A 16,427-nucleotide genomic window follows, 5' to 3' on the forward strand; every position below is an offset into this window, starting at 1 on the left:
CAGGGGCCGAGAGTGCAGGTAGGTGGGTTGGCCTGTAAGCCCTGAAAGGCTTTAGGACCCAGAAGATTTTTCGTGAACTGTTCGTGTGCCGCTGTCCTCCCGCTCCCTCTCCTTCATCAGTTCGGCTCCCGGATCACTCTCATCAGCTGTTGCACCGGCGCAAGGGCTCCTCACTCTAAAGCGGGAAACTTTCATCCACCTTCCAACCAGGATCCCATGTAGTTGTCGGAACGGATCAGTTTTACAAACTGAAATGGCAAGAAGGTATAAGTGAGAAATGCACTTTAGAGAGAAAGCTTTTTGGAAATGATTAAGATGGACAAAAAAAACACATGTGGTTCGTGGTTGCAGGTGTCTCGGGTTTCTGGAGCGGTTCCTCTGCTGCGTGTTCATTGCTCTTTCACCGGCTGCATCGCAGAGGAGAGGTGAGTACAGAACCACACGGATGCGAGCTGGACCACTAACACGAGTGTCTTAAGACTTTTTGGAAATTCGAAAGATACTTATTTCATTATCTGGAGTGCAACACTAGTTAATCAAAGACAGCAGAATCACCAGGCTAATGTGACTTTTTAAAGTTCATTCTAGTTTACTTGTTGGCTGTTATGATGCTTAATGATCTATCTATTATAAGGCAACAATAAGGATTCATTTCTGATCGCCCAGTTGGGCCAGAACTTTGCAATTTTTTTGGTCCCCACCCCAAATAAATGATAATTTCTATCTTTCTACCTATCTATCTATCTATCTATCTATCTATCTATCTATCTTTGCAAACAAACTTGTCTATTTTTCAGGATGTTCAGGATGTTTTCCTCTTTGCTGTGTTATTAGACAATGAACTTAGTCCATAATTTGCTTACATATTGTTTTCCTCCATCCGGCGTCTTTTTTGTTTTTTTGTTTTTGATTTTGTGAGCATTAGCCTGGACTTGTTTGTAGTTTCTGCAGTGGTTTGTGGGATCTGCCTACACCATACAGTAGTTTTGGAAGTTATGGAGTGTCTTCCGATCCATATAATTCTCCTTTGACTTCAGTTGCAGACCATTTAATTAAGAAAAGGTCTGTACAGCTGTCATGTGTGGCAGGCATGAGAAACTGAGAACGTCTTTATAAATATTTGATTGACAGAGATCACTGTTGCTGTCATTACATTATAGAAGAATAATGGACAGACTTGCATTAAAGTTTGTGGGTGTGCCGTGCATTTTTGATAGATGCACTAAAGTACTTGAGTATTTAAACTCAAATAATGCATACATTGAAGTTCTATATTTCCTGGTTGGATTCATAGATTTATGAGCAGTAGTAAATTCTTGGTGTGCCAAATGATTTTAAAAAGCGAATAGTGAGATCAAGTGTTCACTGTGTGGCTCAATGCATGTTTGATTGTTTTATAGCTCTATGTTTGAGAAAGAGCTGCTCTGTAGTTTAAATGATTGCAGATCTGTTTCACTTTGTGTAAGAGACTGACATAGTGTTGAGTCCAGACTGCTTCATAGTGGACTTCTTTTGTCTTGCCATCGTTTTGTCGCTCTGTGACTGATCGTGGCCTGAGGCTGCACAGCAGGCCGGAGGAGAACAGCTGTAAAAGGACACCCAACCGGGACATTTAATCGCTGAGCGAAATTATGCATTAAAAATCACAGCAAACAAGGGTTCCCACCTGCTGTATATAGATGCCTACGCGATAGGAGGCAGGAAAGTCCTGTTGAGAGCTCTGCGGTTGCAAGTAACAATACGCTTTTACCCAAAACAAAGCTGTCTCTCCCTGCTCCGATACCTGGAGTCCAAATAACCTCAATGACCTGCTCTCTGTGCAGTGCTTTAGTTAGACTATCTTTTTAAGTTACAAACATGATTGCATATTTAAAATTAGTTTTATACAAGTGTGTTGTCAACATGAAAGTTAATACTTTAGCCATAGAGGAAAGTTGGTTTGGACTTTGGTAATTCTGACACCTCTTTGATTGCTGATTCTTCATAATTAGTTACTTTATTACATAAATGTCTCATCTGTTTCTTATTAGACTGATGATCTCATAGCATTTACATCCTTTCTGCATTAGTTTGTGAGAATAGCCTCAACTTTGTATTGGATTTCCATTACAGAATAATTTATTGTTGGAAATTTGTTGATGAGGCTAAAAAGGGTGGATAACATGATAACATGATATGACATGATGGCTTTAAATGCAAGTTCTGATGCTTTATGTTAACTGCCTAAACATGTTTTACTGAGTCTTTTGAACACCCACAGGCACTAGCATATTTGTTAATCATATTTTAAAGTGAACAAAATGCCTTCGTTTTCATGACACAGATAAAACTTAATCATTACTTGAGATTTCATTTACTTTTTGCACAGATGATCTGTGGTATGTTAGATGAAAGGGCGTGATCAGTGAACATTTAGCCAGCGGCAGCATTCTTGTAGGTGAATTGTAGAGTTTTGTCATTATTTTCAGCTTTGCAATCTTTTAGTGCTGCTTTTTTCTTTTCTTTTTTCTGGAGCTTGGCAGTGAAAGTCAGCATTCACCTTTTTTAGTGTGGACTGCAACTTGGATGTTTTTCCTTTTGTATTGCCATTCTTTTAGAAGAAACTAAAAGTGCAAAGGTTCTTGATTCAGTCCTGGTTCAGCAACTTCCGTGGTTTCAGAAATCCACGGATTTTCCAGTCAATAAACAGATCCACTTATAGCCGAGTCTTTTTCCCCACTCAGACTCTAGTGGGGGCCCGTTTCTCTGGCTGAGAAGTGTTGATGCAGAGATGTGAATCAGATTTTTCTTTAACCCACCTCTTCTTTTTAAGGAGAGCAGTGGAGACGGCATTATCCCCTGAGCTAAATGGGCTGTATTTAACCCACTTTGTGAGAATAGGAGCCCCTGGGATCAAGAGATGGCTGAAGTGTGTGTGTGTGTGTGTGTGTGTGTTTGAGAGAGAGGGTCAATGAGTGAGAGAGAATGTGTGCTTGTGCACTTCTCATGTACCTCATCAGTACAAAAAGTCTGGATTTGTCATTAAACTGGAGGCATTGTGATCTGGTAACAGTTGATGTGGAGGTTTTACAAAGTTGTCAAGGAGACTAATAGCTCTCATTTCTTTTTTTCACTTTTAAAATTTAAATGAAAGCATTCCAAACTTCTATCTTCAGCCATTGTGTGTGCTTTGGATATGGAAATGTTCATACTCATGACTCCATGCGATGTTCTCACAACATTTAATAATAAATGAATAGTTTATTGGTTGCATAGTAGATATTAGCAATTAGTTTGAATACAGCTTCTTTTTTAATACAAATTACAATCTAATTTTTATGAGAGGCAAACGCTCTAGATCAGTTTTTCTTAAATGTTTTTGCTTCAGGACTAAATTTTATAACATCACAAAATTGTTTATCATTCAAAAATAAACAAAAGTTGTTCAGATACTTGGAAGGCAGAGAGAATATACTTCCTCTCCCGCATCATTCAGGAGTTATGCTGCTATATTTCATGGTTAATGTGTTTAGGTAGTCAAATTGACCCAGCAATGACCTGCAGTACATGCAATGAGCCATATCTCACACCTTGACATGAAAAATATATACTAAAGATTGAAAGTTCATGTAGTCGGTTTGCCCGCTGTGCTGCCTGTGGCTTTTTGGCTCACAAAATTTAAAACCTATCTAGGCTACATATGCGATACAGACTGGGACTTTTATTTATTAGTTTGGAACAATCTAGCAAAGTTATCTAACATTGTGGTGTTCAAGCAATTCATTTTATGGTGATCTAGGGTCTTGGCTAGAAATGGGTCAGAATGAACTCTCTCCTTTGTTAATTTGACAAGCACACTCTAAAAAAATGCTGGGTTAAAAACCACCCAACTTGGGTTTTTGGGAACCCAGCGATGGGTAAATAATGGACAGAACACACATTGGGTTATTTTGACCCAGCTGGTTGGGTTAAATATTTTTACCCATCATGCTGGGTTGTTTTTACTTAAGCCAACTATTGTTTAAAAATTACTATTGCTGGCTTAAAATGGGCTGGAAATGTAAAATCACGCACAGAATTATAGAGGCAACAGCAATAATCAAAGATGAACATTTATTATTAAGCAAGAACACCCATGGACAAAAATTTACAGCATAGTTTACAATATTACATACATTTAAACTCGTTTAACAAGCAGTTTAGAAATAAAAAAATTTAACATTTAAAAGTAGCATTTTAATTTAAGTGTCTTTATCTGTTCTCTGTAATCACTTTTCACAGAAATAGCGCTAATTCTTGTGCCGGTGTGTTGGTGAAATCTAAGCCGGTGATGGGCTACTGTTCGCTGGGGGAACTAACCTCAGACCGTCGACTTGCGTTTTGCTCGTAGTTGAAAGATGGCGTGACTCCATAACCTGCCCGTAAACAAACAGTACTGAGATTAGAGAACATATTTTAACATCAAATTAAATTAAATTCATTATTATAACGAATAAAATCAATTTTTGTTATGGACGGCAAAAGACGTTTCCATTATGTGAAACGACCGCTGCTGACGCAGCTGACTGATACAGCTGACTGACATCTTGTCCTTTCAGGTCGCATTGCATAAAATAATACAATTTACAGCACAGTAAAGATTTTATAAGTGAGTTACAATGTATACAAACCTTTATTTCGCTGAAGAAGTGCACCAAATCGGCAGCGCTGAGAACTGCTCTCTCCTGTAGAGGATGCAATAAAGCCTGTGCTCTGATTGTAACTCAACAGCTGGGTTGTTTCATCAGAGACAAGCTCAATCCAGCGGTTGGGTAAACTAACCCAATATTTAATAAACCATTAAAAATGACCTAGCAGCTTAGTTACATAAAAACCTAGTACCTGGGTAAAAAAAAAACTAAAAACAACCCTAGAAAATGACCCAGCAAGCTCAACCCAGCATTTGGGTTAAAAAACATAACCCAGCATTTTTTTAGAGTGAGAAAATGACCCAGCAGGCTGAACCCAGCATTTGGGTTAAAAAAAAAAACATCATATTTTTTTTTTAGAGTGCAGTTATCAACCAATAAAATCAAAATGGCCAAATAATGTCTTATCACTAGTCTTGCAGATTTGCTTTAAATAGATGCATGTTTTGAAAATGTGATACTTGCCAGGATGCCAGCTAAAAGGGTGGGGACCGCACTGATGAATGGGAACTGACTGTGACACATCTGTGTTTTACAGCACAGTGTCGTAATCTATTCACAGTAATCTTGCAAGAACAGAGGGTACCGCTAACATTTGGTGACAGGAATGAGAACATATGTTTCTCCTTAGTGCTTGTCATTTTTACTTTACCACGCTATAGTTTGGGGGGTTTAAACAGTGTGCATTCTAATAGCATGTGTAATGTCCGAGATCTAGAGCAGATGAGATCAGGAGTGTAGTATTTGTAGCAGGTATGTAAGTTACGGTTTTGTTTGATTCTTAAAATTAGAACCCAATTTGTAAGTGTTTACTCACCATCAGGCCATCCAAAATGCTGATGATTCTGTTTCTTCATCAGAACAGATTTGGAGAAATTTAGCATTACATCACTTGCTCACAAATAGATACTCTGCATTGAATGGGTGCCGTCAGAATGAGAGTCCAAACAGCTGATAAAAACATCACATTAATCCACACGACTCATTAAGACATTCTAAACTTTAAACCTTTGCTTCTGGCTAAAATACAAGTCTATGTTAATGCTTTTTCTCGTGAAAAGGTGATCTAGTCTGACTCAGGAAAGAAATATGCACAGATTGAGCTGTTTACAAGCAGAAGCAGTCCTAAACAAATATGTAAACGGATTTTGATGTGAGTGGAAAACATGGGATGGACTTTTTCACTGGATGAAGCAAAATTATGGATTATGTACTGGATATCTGGCTGGGAGTGGTGGTTTATAGCTATAGCTTTGTTTCTTAAAAACACAGCTTTTCACTAGATGTTAACTGAAGTCTATTACTTGTGAATATTTGTATCCACTGCTTGGAATCTCATTCTGACGGCACCCATTCACTACAGAGAACCCGCTGGTGAGCAAGTGATGTAATGCTAAAATTCTAACTCAGTTACATCTAGGATGGCCTGAGGGTGAGAAATTTTAAGCAATAGATGCATGTTTTGAAAATGTGATACTTCAGGATGCCAGCTAAAAGGGTGGGGACCGCACTGATGAATGGGAACTAACTGTGACACAATTTGTTGTCTTTAAGCAACTTTTTTTTTGTCAGCTGGTCTCCATTTAAACTGGTTTCTTTAACTTTATTGGGTCACAAAGTTGGATTTGCTCTTTGTTTGCTTGGCACAATGAGCTATCAGCTGTTCCACAAGTGCATTTGTGTCCTCTCAATAAAAGCAGGTGTGCGCTGTGGCTATTCATGAGGTCAAAGCTGAAAGGTCTCTCATTTCGGTCGAGTGCCATAAACGCAGCTCTCTCTAAATGATATCTTCCTGAGACAATTAGGTCTATTCTAAGTGATCTTCAAAGCTTTTCCAGCTTTAAACCACAATTGAATTATAGAAGATATTCACAGACATGTACTACCGGCTCACACCACTAGATATTCGGCTTTGATGTGAATTTGCTGTAGCATGTCCTCTTCCTTTTCAGGGTGAGGCTGTAAGCGATAGCAGCTGTTGTTTGTATTTTTTTTTTTTGTGTGTGTGTGTGTGTGTGTGTGTGTGTGGCGTCTGTCCTTGGTGTCTGAACCTCTTGCTCTCACACTGAGCAAAGCAAGTCAGTGCCAAAAACCAATAGGAAAACCATAATTACAGCTCTTGGGTCATGAAAGGACGATTTGTAATACTGTTTATGGCGTGGACCCTACTATCATCTTGGCTAATAGGCCACTGAGCAGTCCCTGAGTGCTCCTGAAGTCCTTCCTGCCCAGGTTGAAACCCTTACTTTTTTCGCTCCCCTTACCTGTAATTGTGGCAGCTGTTTAACTCTATAGCGTTATTTGACAAATGACAGGCCTATGGGTTCTGTACACAACTCAGATTCCCCCGAAAATGTGCATGTGGTTTAAAGGCGTTAAAAGCAAATAGGAAAAGTTGACTTTTTGGTGAAACTGCATTATGTGGATGTAGGCTCTGTGTGTACTTTTAGTGTAAGGTGCATTGTGTAATAGATGATAGATTGACTTCCTATTTGGGTTTTACGGAGAGCGTCTTGCTTTTGCAGCTGCTGTGGAAGAAGATTGTGTTGATAAGGAGGGGTAGACGGGTGGGGATGGGGACAACTGCGCGTTATCTTTATTACTGTCTGTTGTGATTGGTGTAAATTTGCACTTCTGTGGATTAGAGGCGGATAAGAGAGATTTTTTTGGCCTGATGCTTGTTAGCCAGGAGGAATGATGGTTGAGAGATGTCTTGTGCATTATTTATTTATGTATTATTTTTTGTTTAAAGAAATTATTACTTTTATTCAGCATGAATGCATTACATTCTAAGCCTTTTGCATTATTAAAAAAAAAAAAATAAATAAATGCTTTTTCTTTTTGAACATTCTGTTCATCTGAGTATCCTAGAAAATGTGTCTGCAAAATATTAAACTGCATTTTTAAAAATAATACATGCTTTCTGAGAACCAAATCAGCATATTAAAATGCTTTCCCAAGAGCCAAACACTGAAGACTGTAATAATGGCTGTAGAAAATTGAGCTTTGGTGTCAGGACAAATTATAAAAAAAAAAAAAAAAAAAATGCTGAAACTATATTTTTGATTAAATGCAACATTAAAAAATCTTAAAATATATAAAAGTGCTGTATAAATTATTAAAAAATAACAATATTGTGTATACAGTTATATATAACAGTAATTCATATTTTTTATAGAACTCTCAAATTGAGTCTTTTTTTTTCTTTTTTAATTGGTGATTAACGAAGCCTACAGCCAACTGAAAATAATTCATACAGTCTACTCATGTGTCTCTAATTACACTCGTTTTTCATTTTCTGTCTTCTAAATGACAGCTGGCACACGAGTAATGTTTTGAATAATTGTTCTCTATGATAATTATTATGTGTAATTGCAGTAGATAAGAGCTGAACTTGTTTTATCTTGCCTGCAAGCAAATCATTTGAACTTTCAAGGTTATCATTTTGATAGCAATTTAGTGATAATTTTATGGCATGCAGACGTGATCATATGTAAGTGAATGGCTGATGACACTGTGGAATTATAGCATAAAAAAATTATATTTTTCAGTCTTTATCCAAGCAGCCATTGATGCAGAGTGCATTTAAAATGTTAAATGCAAATTGCATTTAAATTTAAATGCATGAACTGATTATTTGAAATTGACTTTTTGAAAAAGTCAATAAAAGATATTTGTTCCAATTAACTCATAATTTAGAAGTTTAATGGCAAAATAAAACTGCATTAAAATTATTGAAATATTCATGAAATTGGTTCATTTTAAATATCCAAAAAATATGTTGAATAAATCACACAATATTACCTACAGTAACCCTTTTTCCCAGTAAATATATAAAATATGATGCAGATAGTCAAATGTGCAGATAGTCATCTCAACAGACAATAGGTCTGTAATGAGGGGCTGCCAATAGGAAAATGGTTTCCATGCCTACCAGGTGTAGATTTGTCAGGCACAAAGCGTTGTTCGGCCCTTGTATGAGAAGTGAGATCCCCTTACCTGGCACTTTATCCTCCCACCAGCTTAAGAAGTGTTTACATGTCCCAAGTAACAGTCTGCTGAACGCAGCGCTGCATGAAACCAGATACATCGTCCTACGAAATCCATACCAGTGCCTTTATTCTCATGAATGAAAGTGGGATTTGAATGACCACCACTGTACACCACACAAGACTATTAGGGCAAAGGCCAGTGAACTGATACCTTTAGTCGCTCCAAGCAATTTAGTGTCTATTGCTGCTCCATATGTGCTTGTGAATTTATGGGTTTTGTAGATCCGCTGTTTTTAATGCTGTTCACTCCTTGATGTGGCTTTTAAAAGATGACGTCTGGAATTCCCTCCTTTCATTCATTATTGCTCCAACTGCAGTGTCCACGAACAGTTCTCTTGTTTCACTCCACATAAATCTTTCTTCCCAATGGCGTGAAAGACGTCTGTCCCCTGGGCAGGGGAGATTACCATCGAGAGCAGTGGGCTTGAGAACAAAACACAGATTTGCGGAGGTCCTTTACCCAATTCTGTCTCTCCTGAGAGTTCTGGGAATGGGGGCTGAGGTCAGATATGGGAGACGGTATCATTCATGCTCTTTAGTTGTCAGGGGAAGAATGCAATGAGACTTAACACTCTAAAGGCCCTCTCGAGGCAGGTGCAAAAACCCTGTTTTCTATAGCAACACCTTTTTCTATAGGAGGTCACATGAAATGGCATTAAAGGTTCCTCTCAGTTCTCACTGCTAGCGCGGCTCTCTTCTTTGACTTGACAGCTAGAGGCGTGTTAAGGCATGCTGGGATAGAGCAAATATTGTGTCGTGACCATTTCTGCCCCTTCTCTGATTTCTGGAGTGGTGAGTCAAGGGTGTGTGGGTTTTACTTGGATGTATGTTTAGTTTAAGAGGAAGTTGTTTTATTTGAAGACTTGAGGGAATCGAAAGGTTCACCAAAAATTTTCATGTCTTTCTAGACCTTTATGACTTTTTTTCCTTAAGATTCTGTAAATAATGCTGATCCTTCCTTTACATGCATGGGAACAGAAACATCTTAATCCATGATAATTTTCACCTCCAGTGAACAAGATCAAGCATTTCATTGACTAATTTGATTCAAAGAAATCTTTTGTTCACTCTCGCTTTAAAGGATTAGTTCAATACATAATTAAAATTTCCTGATAATTTACTCACCCCCATGTCATCCAAAATGTTCGTTAAAATTAAGGTTTTTGAGGAAAACATTCCAGGATTTTTCTCCATATAGTGGACTTCAATGGGCATCAGTGTGTTGAAGGTCCAAACTGCATTAAAGGGCTCTACACGATCCCAGCCGAGGAATAAGAGTCTTGTCTAGCGAAACAATCTGTCATTTAAAAACAATAAAAATGTATATACTTTTTAACCACAAATGTTTGTCTTGCACCAGCTTTGCATTCACAACTTTATCCATTATGTAGTCATGTTGGAAAGGTCACGCATAGACGGAAGTACTGACCCAGTGTTTACAAAGAGAACATGCACTAAAAGTCAAAGGCAAAACAAACGATGTTGGATGACTTTGAAGTTTTTCATCCTACCCTACCTTTTTGCACACAGACCACTAACCAGAAATAACCACGTGTGACCTTTCCAAAGTGATTGCGTAATGCATGAAGTTGTAGACGTGCATCACAGTGCTAGTGCAAGATGAGCATTTGTGGTTAAAAAATATATACATTTTCTCTTTTTTAACCCTATAACCTGTTGATCCCCACTGAAGTTCACTATTTGGAGAAAAATCTTGGAATGTTTTCCTCAAAAACCTTAATTTCTTTTTGAGTGAAGAAAGAAAGACATCAACATCTTGGATGACATTGGAGTGAGTAAATTATTAGGAAATTTGATTTCAGGAGTGGACTAATCCTTTAAGAAATTTAAAAATGTAATATATTCCTGTGATGGTACAGCTAAATTTTTAGCAGCTATTACTCCAGTCTTCAGGCTCATGTCACATGATCCTTCTGTTAGATCATGCCTCCATGCTAGAAATATCAGATCTAGCCCTGGACACCAGATCCTTTCAGTAAATATCCGTTTTGTCTGGTAACAAAACAACTAGTCAGCAAAATTGCCTAAAACCCAAAACCTGTTAACAACAAGTCTTGTCTGGTACCCAGAACTCTATTAACAGTCTTCTATCAGCCAAAATGTTGACTGAGAAAACCCAGAGAAGAGTAGAAGCAGAAGACAAAGTGATGATAGTAAAAAGGAACGGCTTATTGAATCTTAGTTGCGTATGTTTCAGGTCTCAGACTTCATCTGAGGAACACAAATCCAACAAGTAGTTTTATACCAAACTGATTCACAACAACATCCCATAAACCTTGAGTTTCCATAAACACTCCCTCGTATCTCTTATTCATGAAGACGAACAGCCCTTGAAACCACACAGTCATAAGACTAAACAACAATGGAAGAAAAATCTTTTTCTCTCTCTCTCTCTCTCTCTCTCTATATAATATAATAATATAATAATAATATAATAATAAAAAAGAAAGAAAGTGAAACAACACAAATGTACGGTTGCTCTCTTGAAGCAAAGCACAGTTTGCATTTGAGGATCCTTCCCTTCAGAAGTCATTCTAATATGCTTATTGGGTTTTTAAGAAACATTGCTTATTATTACTATCAATGTGAAAACAGTTGAGCTTCTTAATACTTTTGTAGAATCTGATTTACATTTTTTTTTGTAACATCATAAATAACTTTTGATCAGTTTAATGCATCCTTGTTGAATAAAATATTAATTTATTGCAAAAAACTTTAAACTGTAGTGTATGTATTGTATGACCTTACAAGACTTGAAAATCTAATGTATGAGTCATATGGACTGCGTTTGTATTGTTATTTTATGAAAGCTCAGTCCCCAATGAAAATACAAAGAGAAGAGTATGGAAAATGGTCTTTGTGTTTCCTTTAGTGTTCTGCAGAACCAAAATGTCAATGGGTTTGTAAATGTACATTTTTATTTTTGGTTGAACTATCCATTTTATTGTCTCCATGGATGCTGAATCAGTTTATTGAGATGCATAAGGATGCATCTAATTTGCTAAATACAAACAAGCTGCAGGGGCTGGAAGTTCTGAGTAGTTTTCACATTTGGGAGTTTTTTTGTTAATTGCATGGGCTTGTATCCACACAAAAGCCAAAGCATGACTTTGCTCAGCATGCTCAGAGACCGCAACTGTCCTGTCTCTGAGCCGGAGCCGAAACAGTGAAGGAAGCCCTCTGTTCTTCTCTGTAATGTAGGCCAGATGGCACAGTGCCATGCTTTGAGACATTCACAAAAAGAGAAGGGAATTAAGCCAATTGTGGGGTAGTTAGAACATTTAGAGAGCAATGAAAGATTTGCCAGTCCATTCCTTTACAAAGCTATAGAGTTATCCACACAACAAGCGAGGGAGGGCCATCATTCTGGACGAGTCAACAGTTGATTCTCTTGTTATAGGATTTTTGGCTGAAATTTCCCAAGCTGCTTTGCTGTGCACAAACTACATGGAGTTCATTGAAGTGATTTAGATTTATAATGTCTTTATGCACCAGTTACCCTGGCTACATGTATGCCTGCTTGAAAAGTACCATAATAGTTGATGTTTTCCATTGCCCCAAATCCATGGCTTTTTAAGTCAAAGCCTTCAAAAATGGAGCAATAGATTTGCTTTCTTCTACCCCATATTAGAATGATTTCTGAAGCAGCATGTGACACTTAAGACTGGAGTAATTGCTGCTGGAAAATAGTCTTCCATTTCAGAAATAACTTGTATTAACAAAAACTCAGAATCTTCGCAATTTAACATCACAAAGGGCTTTACATTACACTGTCCAAATTTAGTGTTGATCTGTTTAAATCTCTAGATTAGTTTGTTTAAATACAAAACGTGCAGAAAAAATTAAAAATAACAGACTTCCTGTTGGGTTTCGGACTTCGTACCGAATAACTCTTCATAGGTATTGGTGTGTTACATGTGTCTACCGAATTTTGCACATGTATGTGAAATACAGCTCTATGGGCACTTCGTTGAAATTTTATGGGTGGCGCTATCATTTTGCCACACCCACTTCTGAAACCCATATCAGATGTACATTATTACCACTTTTGGAGAAGCAGAAGAGAAATCTGAGCAATTCCAATAGGGTCCTTGCACCATCGGTACCAACATGTAGTAATATTTCACAATGATCTGCCTTACCAATTTCAGAGGTGCAGTGAACAATAATACTTGTGTATCTCCACTGGAATCCAGGTCAGTCTGAGTTTAGGCCTGTAAGAATAGAGACTAGTTGGGTCAGGTCCATGTTGGTACCTGGTGCTGACTGATGTCATGATTTTATCTAGCTTAGGACTTGAGGATGTAGAGTCATTGCCTATGAGTCTCATGTCTCCTGTTGTTGGGGTAAATTTACTAGTTAATGTGTACTCTCCTGAGGCAAGTGTCCCCACAGTTCTCAGAGAGATTTCTTCCTCAGATTATCATTCCTTTGCCCTTTTTTATCTCGAGTCGAGTGGCTGGAAATCTTAGACCCTCTTTGGAAATCGTCTCACGGAAAACAATGCGACCGGCGGTCTCTTTTCAGTCTGCCTGCCGCTAATTGCGGGACAGGCACGGCTGGACTGATGAAGGGTCCCTTTGTCATGCTCAGTGGTCCTGTTGAATCTAAAGCTTCTGATGTTGCTTGAGGCAAGACGTCACCCCTTAGATAATTTCTTACTTCATTACACAGGATTACCATGTCAACTTAAGAAGGGTAGATTATGGTTACATATGAGCATATAGAGATACGTTTGCGTCGTAGTTCTGTTTTATCAGTAAGACTTAGACTTCTCTTAGTCAATCTTATGAACAAGCAAAAAGGTCACAGTTGGTCGGCTAATCCTTAAGTATTGGCTTTCTTCAACAGTCAGTCACCAAACAACAGGGATTAATTTTGAAGCTAGAACCATTTCGTTCCCCATGCCGTGGAATTTCATGCTAGCTTTGACTCATACTTTCAAAGAATATGTTTACGGTTCGCATAATATCTGGGGTTTTCCATGAAGACACCATAAAGCATAGGTGGGATTATGTCGATGTGTGTTTTGACATCGCTGGAAATCTGTTTTGTGTATTTCTAGCTCATTTGAGCAGCTCCTTGTGCCAAGCACCATTTCTTGTTTCATTAACTTCGTTTTGTATCAGTGAGCAAAGCTGTTTTGAACCTAAGATGATAACCAGAGTTAGCTGAGTCATTTTCATTCAAGCATGTGTGTATACCAGGCCCACATAGTATTGTTTTAACAGATCCCTGTTCTAACAGCTCTTGAAAATGCTATCTACATCTTTGCTGGTGATTCATGAGCCTGGCAATGAACAGGCAGCAGAATCAGAATGCAATGCTTTGACCACAACAGAATGTTGGAGTGTTTTTATTTCACCATTATTCATGCAAGATAAAGTATCAGAAGTAAGAGTAATGCCTGCTTGAACATGTGAAGCTTGACATTAATACTGTGAAGCAGCTTTGAAACAATCTCTATTGTGTAAAGCGCTATATAAATAAAGATGACTTGACATGTTCAATGCATACATCATTCAGAAGTTATGGGATGGCAAGACTAATGTTTAGCATAAATCTTTTATACTCACCAAAGCTGCATTTGTATGACCAAAAATAGTAATATTGTTAAATAATATAATTTCAAATTATTGTTTTGTTTTAATATATTTTAAAATGTAATCATCCTGTGTTGCCAATATTCCAGTCGTCATTGTTACATGATCCTTCAGAAATCATTCTAATATGGTGATTTTGGTGCTCAAGCAACATTACTTAATCATGAAAAGAACAGCATTTATTTGAATTCAATTAGAATTTTTTTTGTAAAATTCCATCCTTGGTGAAAAACAAATTCTACAGTTGTCAACAGTAGTATATGTTAACAGAAAGAGTTATAAGTTTTTTTTTTTTTTTTTTAACAATTCAATTTTAAAAATTCATCAAGACGTTGAATTTGGAAATCTGATCGATCAGGGGTTTTCAAACTTTTCTAGGGGCTTCATGGAAAATTTGAGAAAAACGAAAAAAAAAATATATATATAGTTGCAAGCAGCAATTATTGGCGTTCAAGCGGTTTAAGGCATTTAAGCACATATAAAAAAAGACATTATTTAGCAAGCTTGTAACCACCTAAATCAATGTTTTAAAAAGCATTTTTGTTAAATCCATAGGTAATTCACCATAGAAATATTATGTTTTTTTAACGGTTATGACTGTGAGCACCAGCTGTGGTCCGTTCCTCATAAAACTTTGCATGCATGTTTAGGATCACCTGTCACATATGCTCAGCAGGTTTCGTGAAGTTTTGGGTTTTCCTTTAGGCTTTATAGGCTTTATTTTGAATAAATTCCCCTTTCTAAACGAGCTCGTTATATCTTCCCAAAAGGGGAAAATTTCAACATTTTTTTGATAATTATTTGCCTAGAGAGTCCAGAGAATTGTACTGCAGTGTTTTTTTCCAGACTGAGTGAAAAACCTAGGACTAGTTCGCAAAAGTAGTTTTTTTACATCTTCTCAATCATTTAACAAACGATTTGACTTTCAGCAGTGATTCTAGAGGCAAAGTTGTCCGGAATGAGGAGTTCTATCATATGATATGAATATTGCGCATATGTGCAAAAAAAAAAAAAAAAAAAAAAAAGTGCAATGTACAATCGCTTGCATCCTTGAAAAGTGCAGTGTTTGGCGACGATATCCAATTTGTTCAGGAGTTATAGGCATTTTACTAAAAGTGAACCTAAAAAACATAAAGAATCTAGAACTAGTTTGCTAGAGGCTCATGGTCGAATCTGTGCGGTTTGTCTGGCATGAGCCAAGGATTCCAACAACATAAGACATTTGAGCCTGCGACTGGCGGTTTAGGAGTTACGAGCGTTTTTGTACTTTTGATTGCTGTAACGCCCCCATCAGGCCGAAATCATGTTGTTGGCGGTGTGAGTACTACCATCCCTTTAAGTTTCACCTAAACCTACCCGCTAGTATGAAGAAAAGTGAATGTGACGTAAAAATTCAATCACAAGCATGACCCTTCAGCTTGTTTTTCTATCTCTTATCTTTCAGCTCTTCATCATGAGTCATGTTTTTCACAGGATTCGTACCCGCATTCTAAGTCCAATTCCATGCCGGCTGAGCTATTAAGCAAGCTTGTTACATCCGGAAAGCAAAACGTATGCAGCTGTAATCATAACTGTGTACAAAAACGATTACAATTGCTGTTTTACCGCCTCTACACTCTTAAAAATAACGGTGTTTCACAATGGCATAGAAGAACCTTTTTTTGTCTAAATGGTTCCATAAGGAACACAAAAGGTTCTTTGTGGTGAAAGCAGGTTCTTCAGATTATAAAAAGGTAAGAATGAGACTGAATGTCTCATTGTCTGAATGTCAGATGTCAATTCTTTGTGGAACCAAAAATGGTTCTTCTATGGCATCGCTTAAAGAACCTTTTAAAGCACCTTTATTTTTAAGAGTGTAGTGTTTATTTCTGTTGGAAACCGCAGTGATATGTACTTATTGGTATGTATTTATTTTGCATCTTATTAAAAAAAAAACATTCCCACAGGCACATTTGCGTCAGAAGATCAGGTAGATAGGAACAAGATTAATTGTGGTTTATTTTGTTCTGTTGATAGCTATCGTTTTAACAGTTTGCCAAAAATGCTAATTAATCAATGTTTAAACTGTTTTGTTTGATGTTATT

General features: G+C 37.4%; 1 protein-coding gene across 1 annotated transcript in view; it reads left to right on the forward strand.

Moving 5' to 3' along the window:
- Window positions 1-106: 106 nt before the first annotated feature.
- The window catches only part of col18a1a (collagen type XVIII alpha 1 chain a), a 99,443-nt gene continuing 83,122 nt past the window's right edge, over window positions 107-16,427 (forward strand). Inside the window, exons 1-2 of the mRNA XM_051118291.1 lie at window positions 107-264; window positions 352-425. Of these exons, the coding sequence (XP_050974248.1) occupies window positions 254-264; window positions 352-425 (85 nt within the window). The 5' untranslated portion in view covers window positions 107-253. The remainder of the gene's footprint in view (window positions 265-351; window positions 426-16,427) is intronic.

Source organism: Labeo rohita, chromosome 9, assembly GCF_022985175.1.
Source record: "Labeo rohita strain BAU-BD-2019 chromosome 9, IGBB_LRoh.1.0, whole genome shotgun sequence".
In the NCBI taxonomy this organism is placed as follows: Eukaryota; Metazoa; Chordata; class Actinopteri; order Cypriniformes; family Cyprinidae; genus Labeo; species Labeo rohita.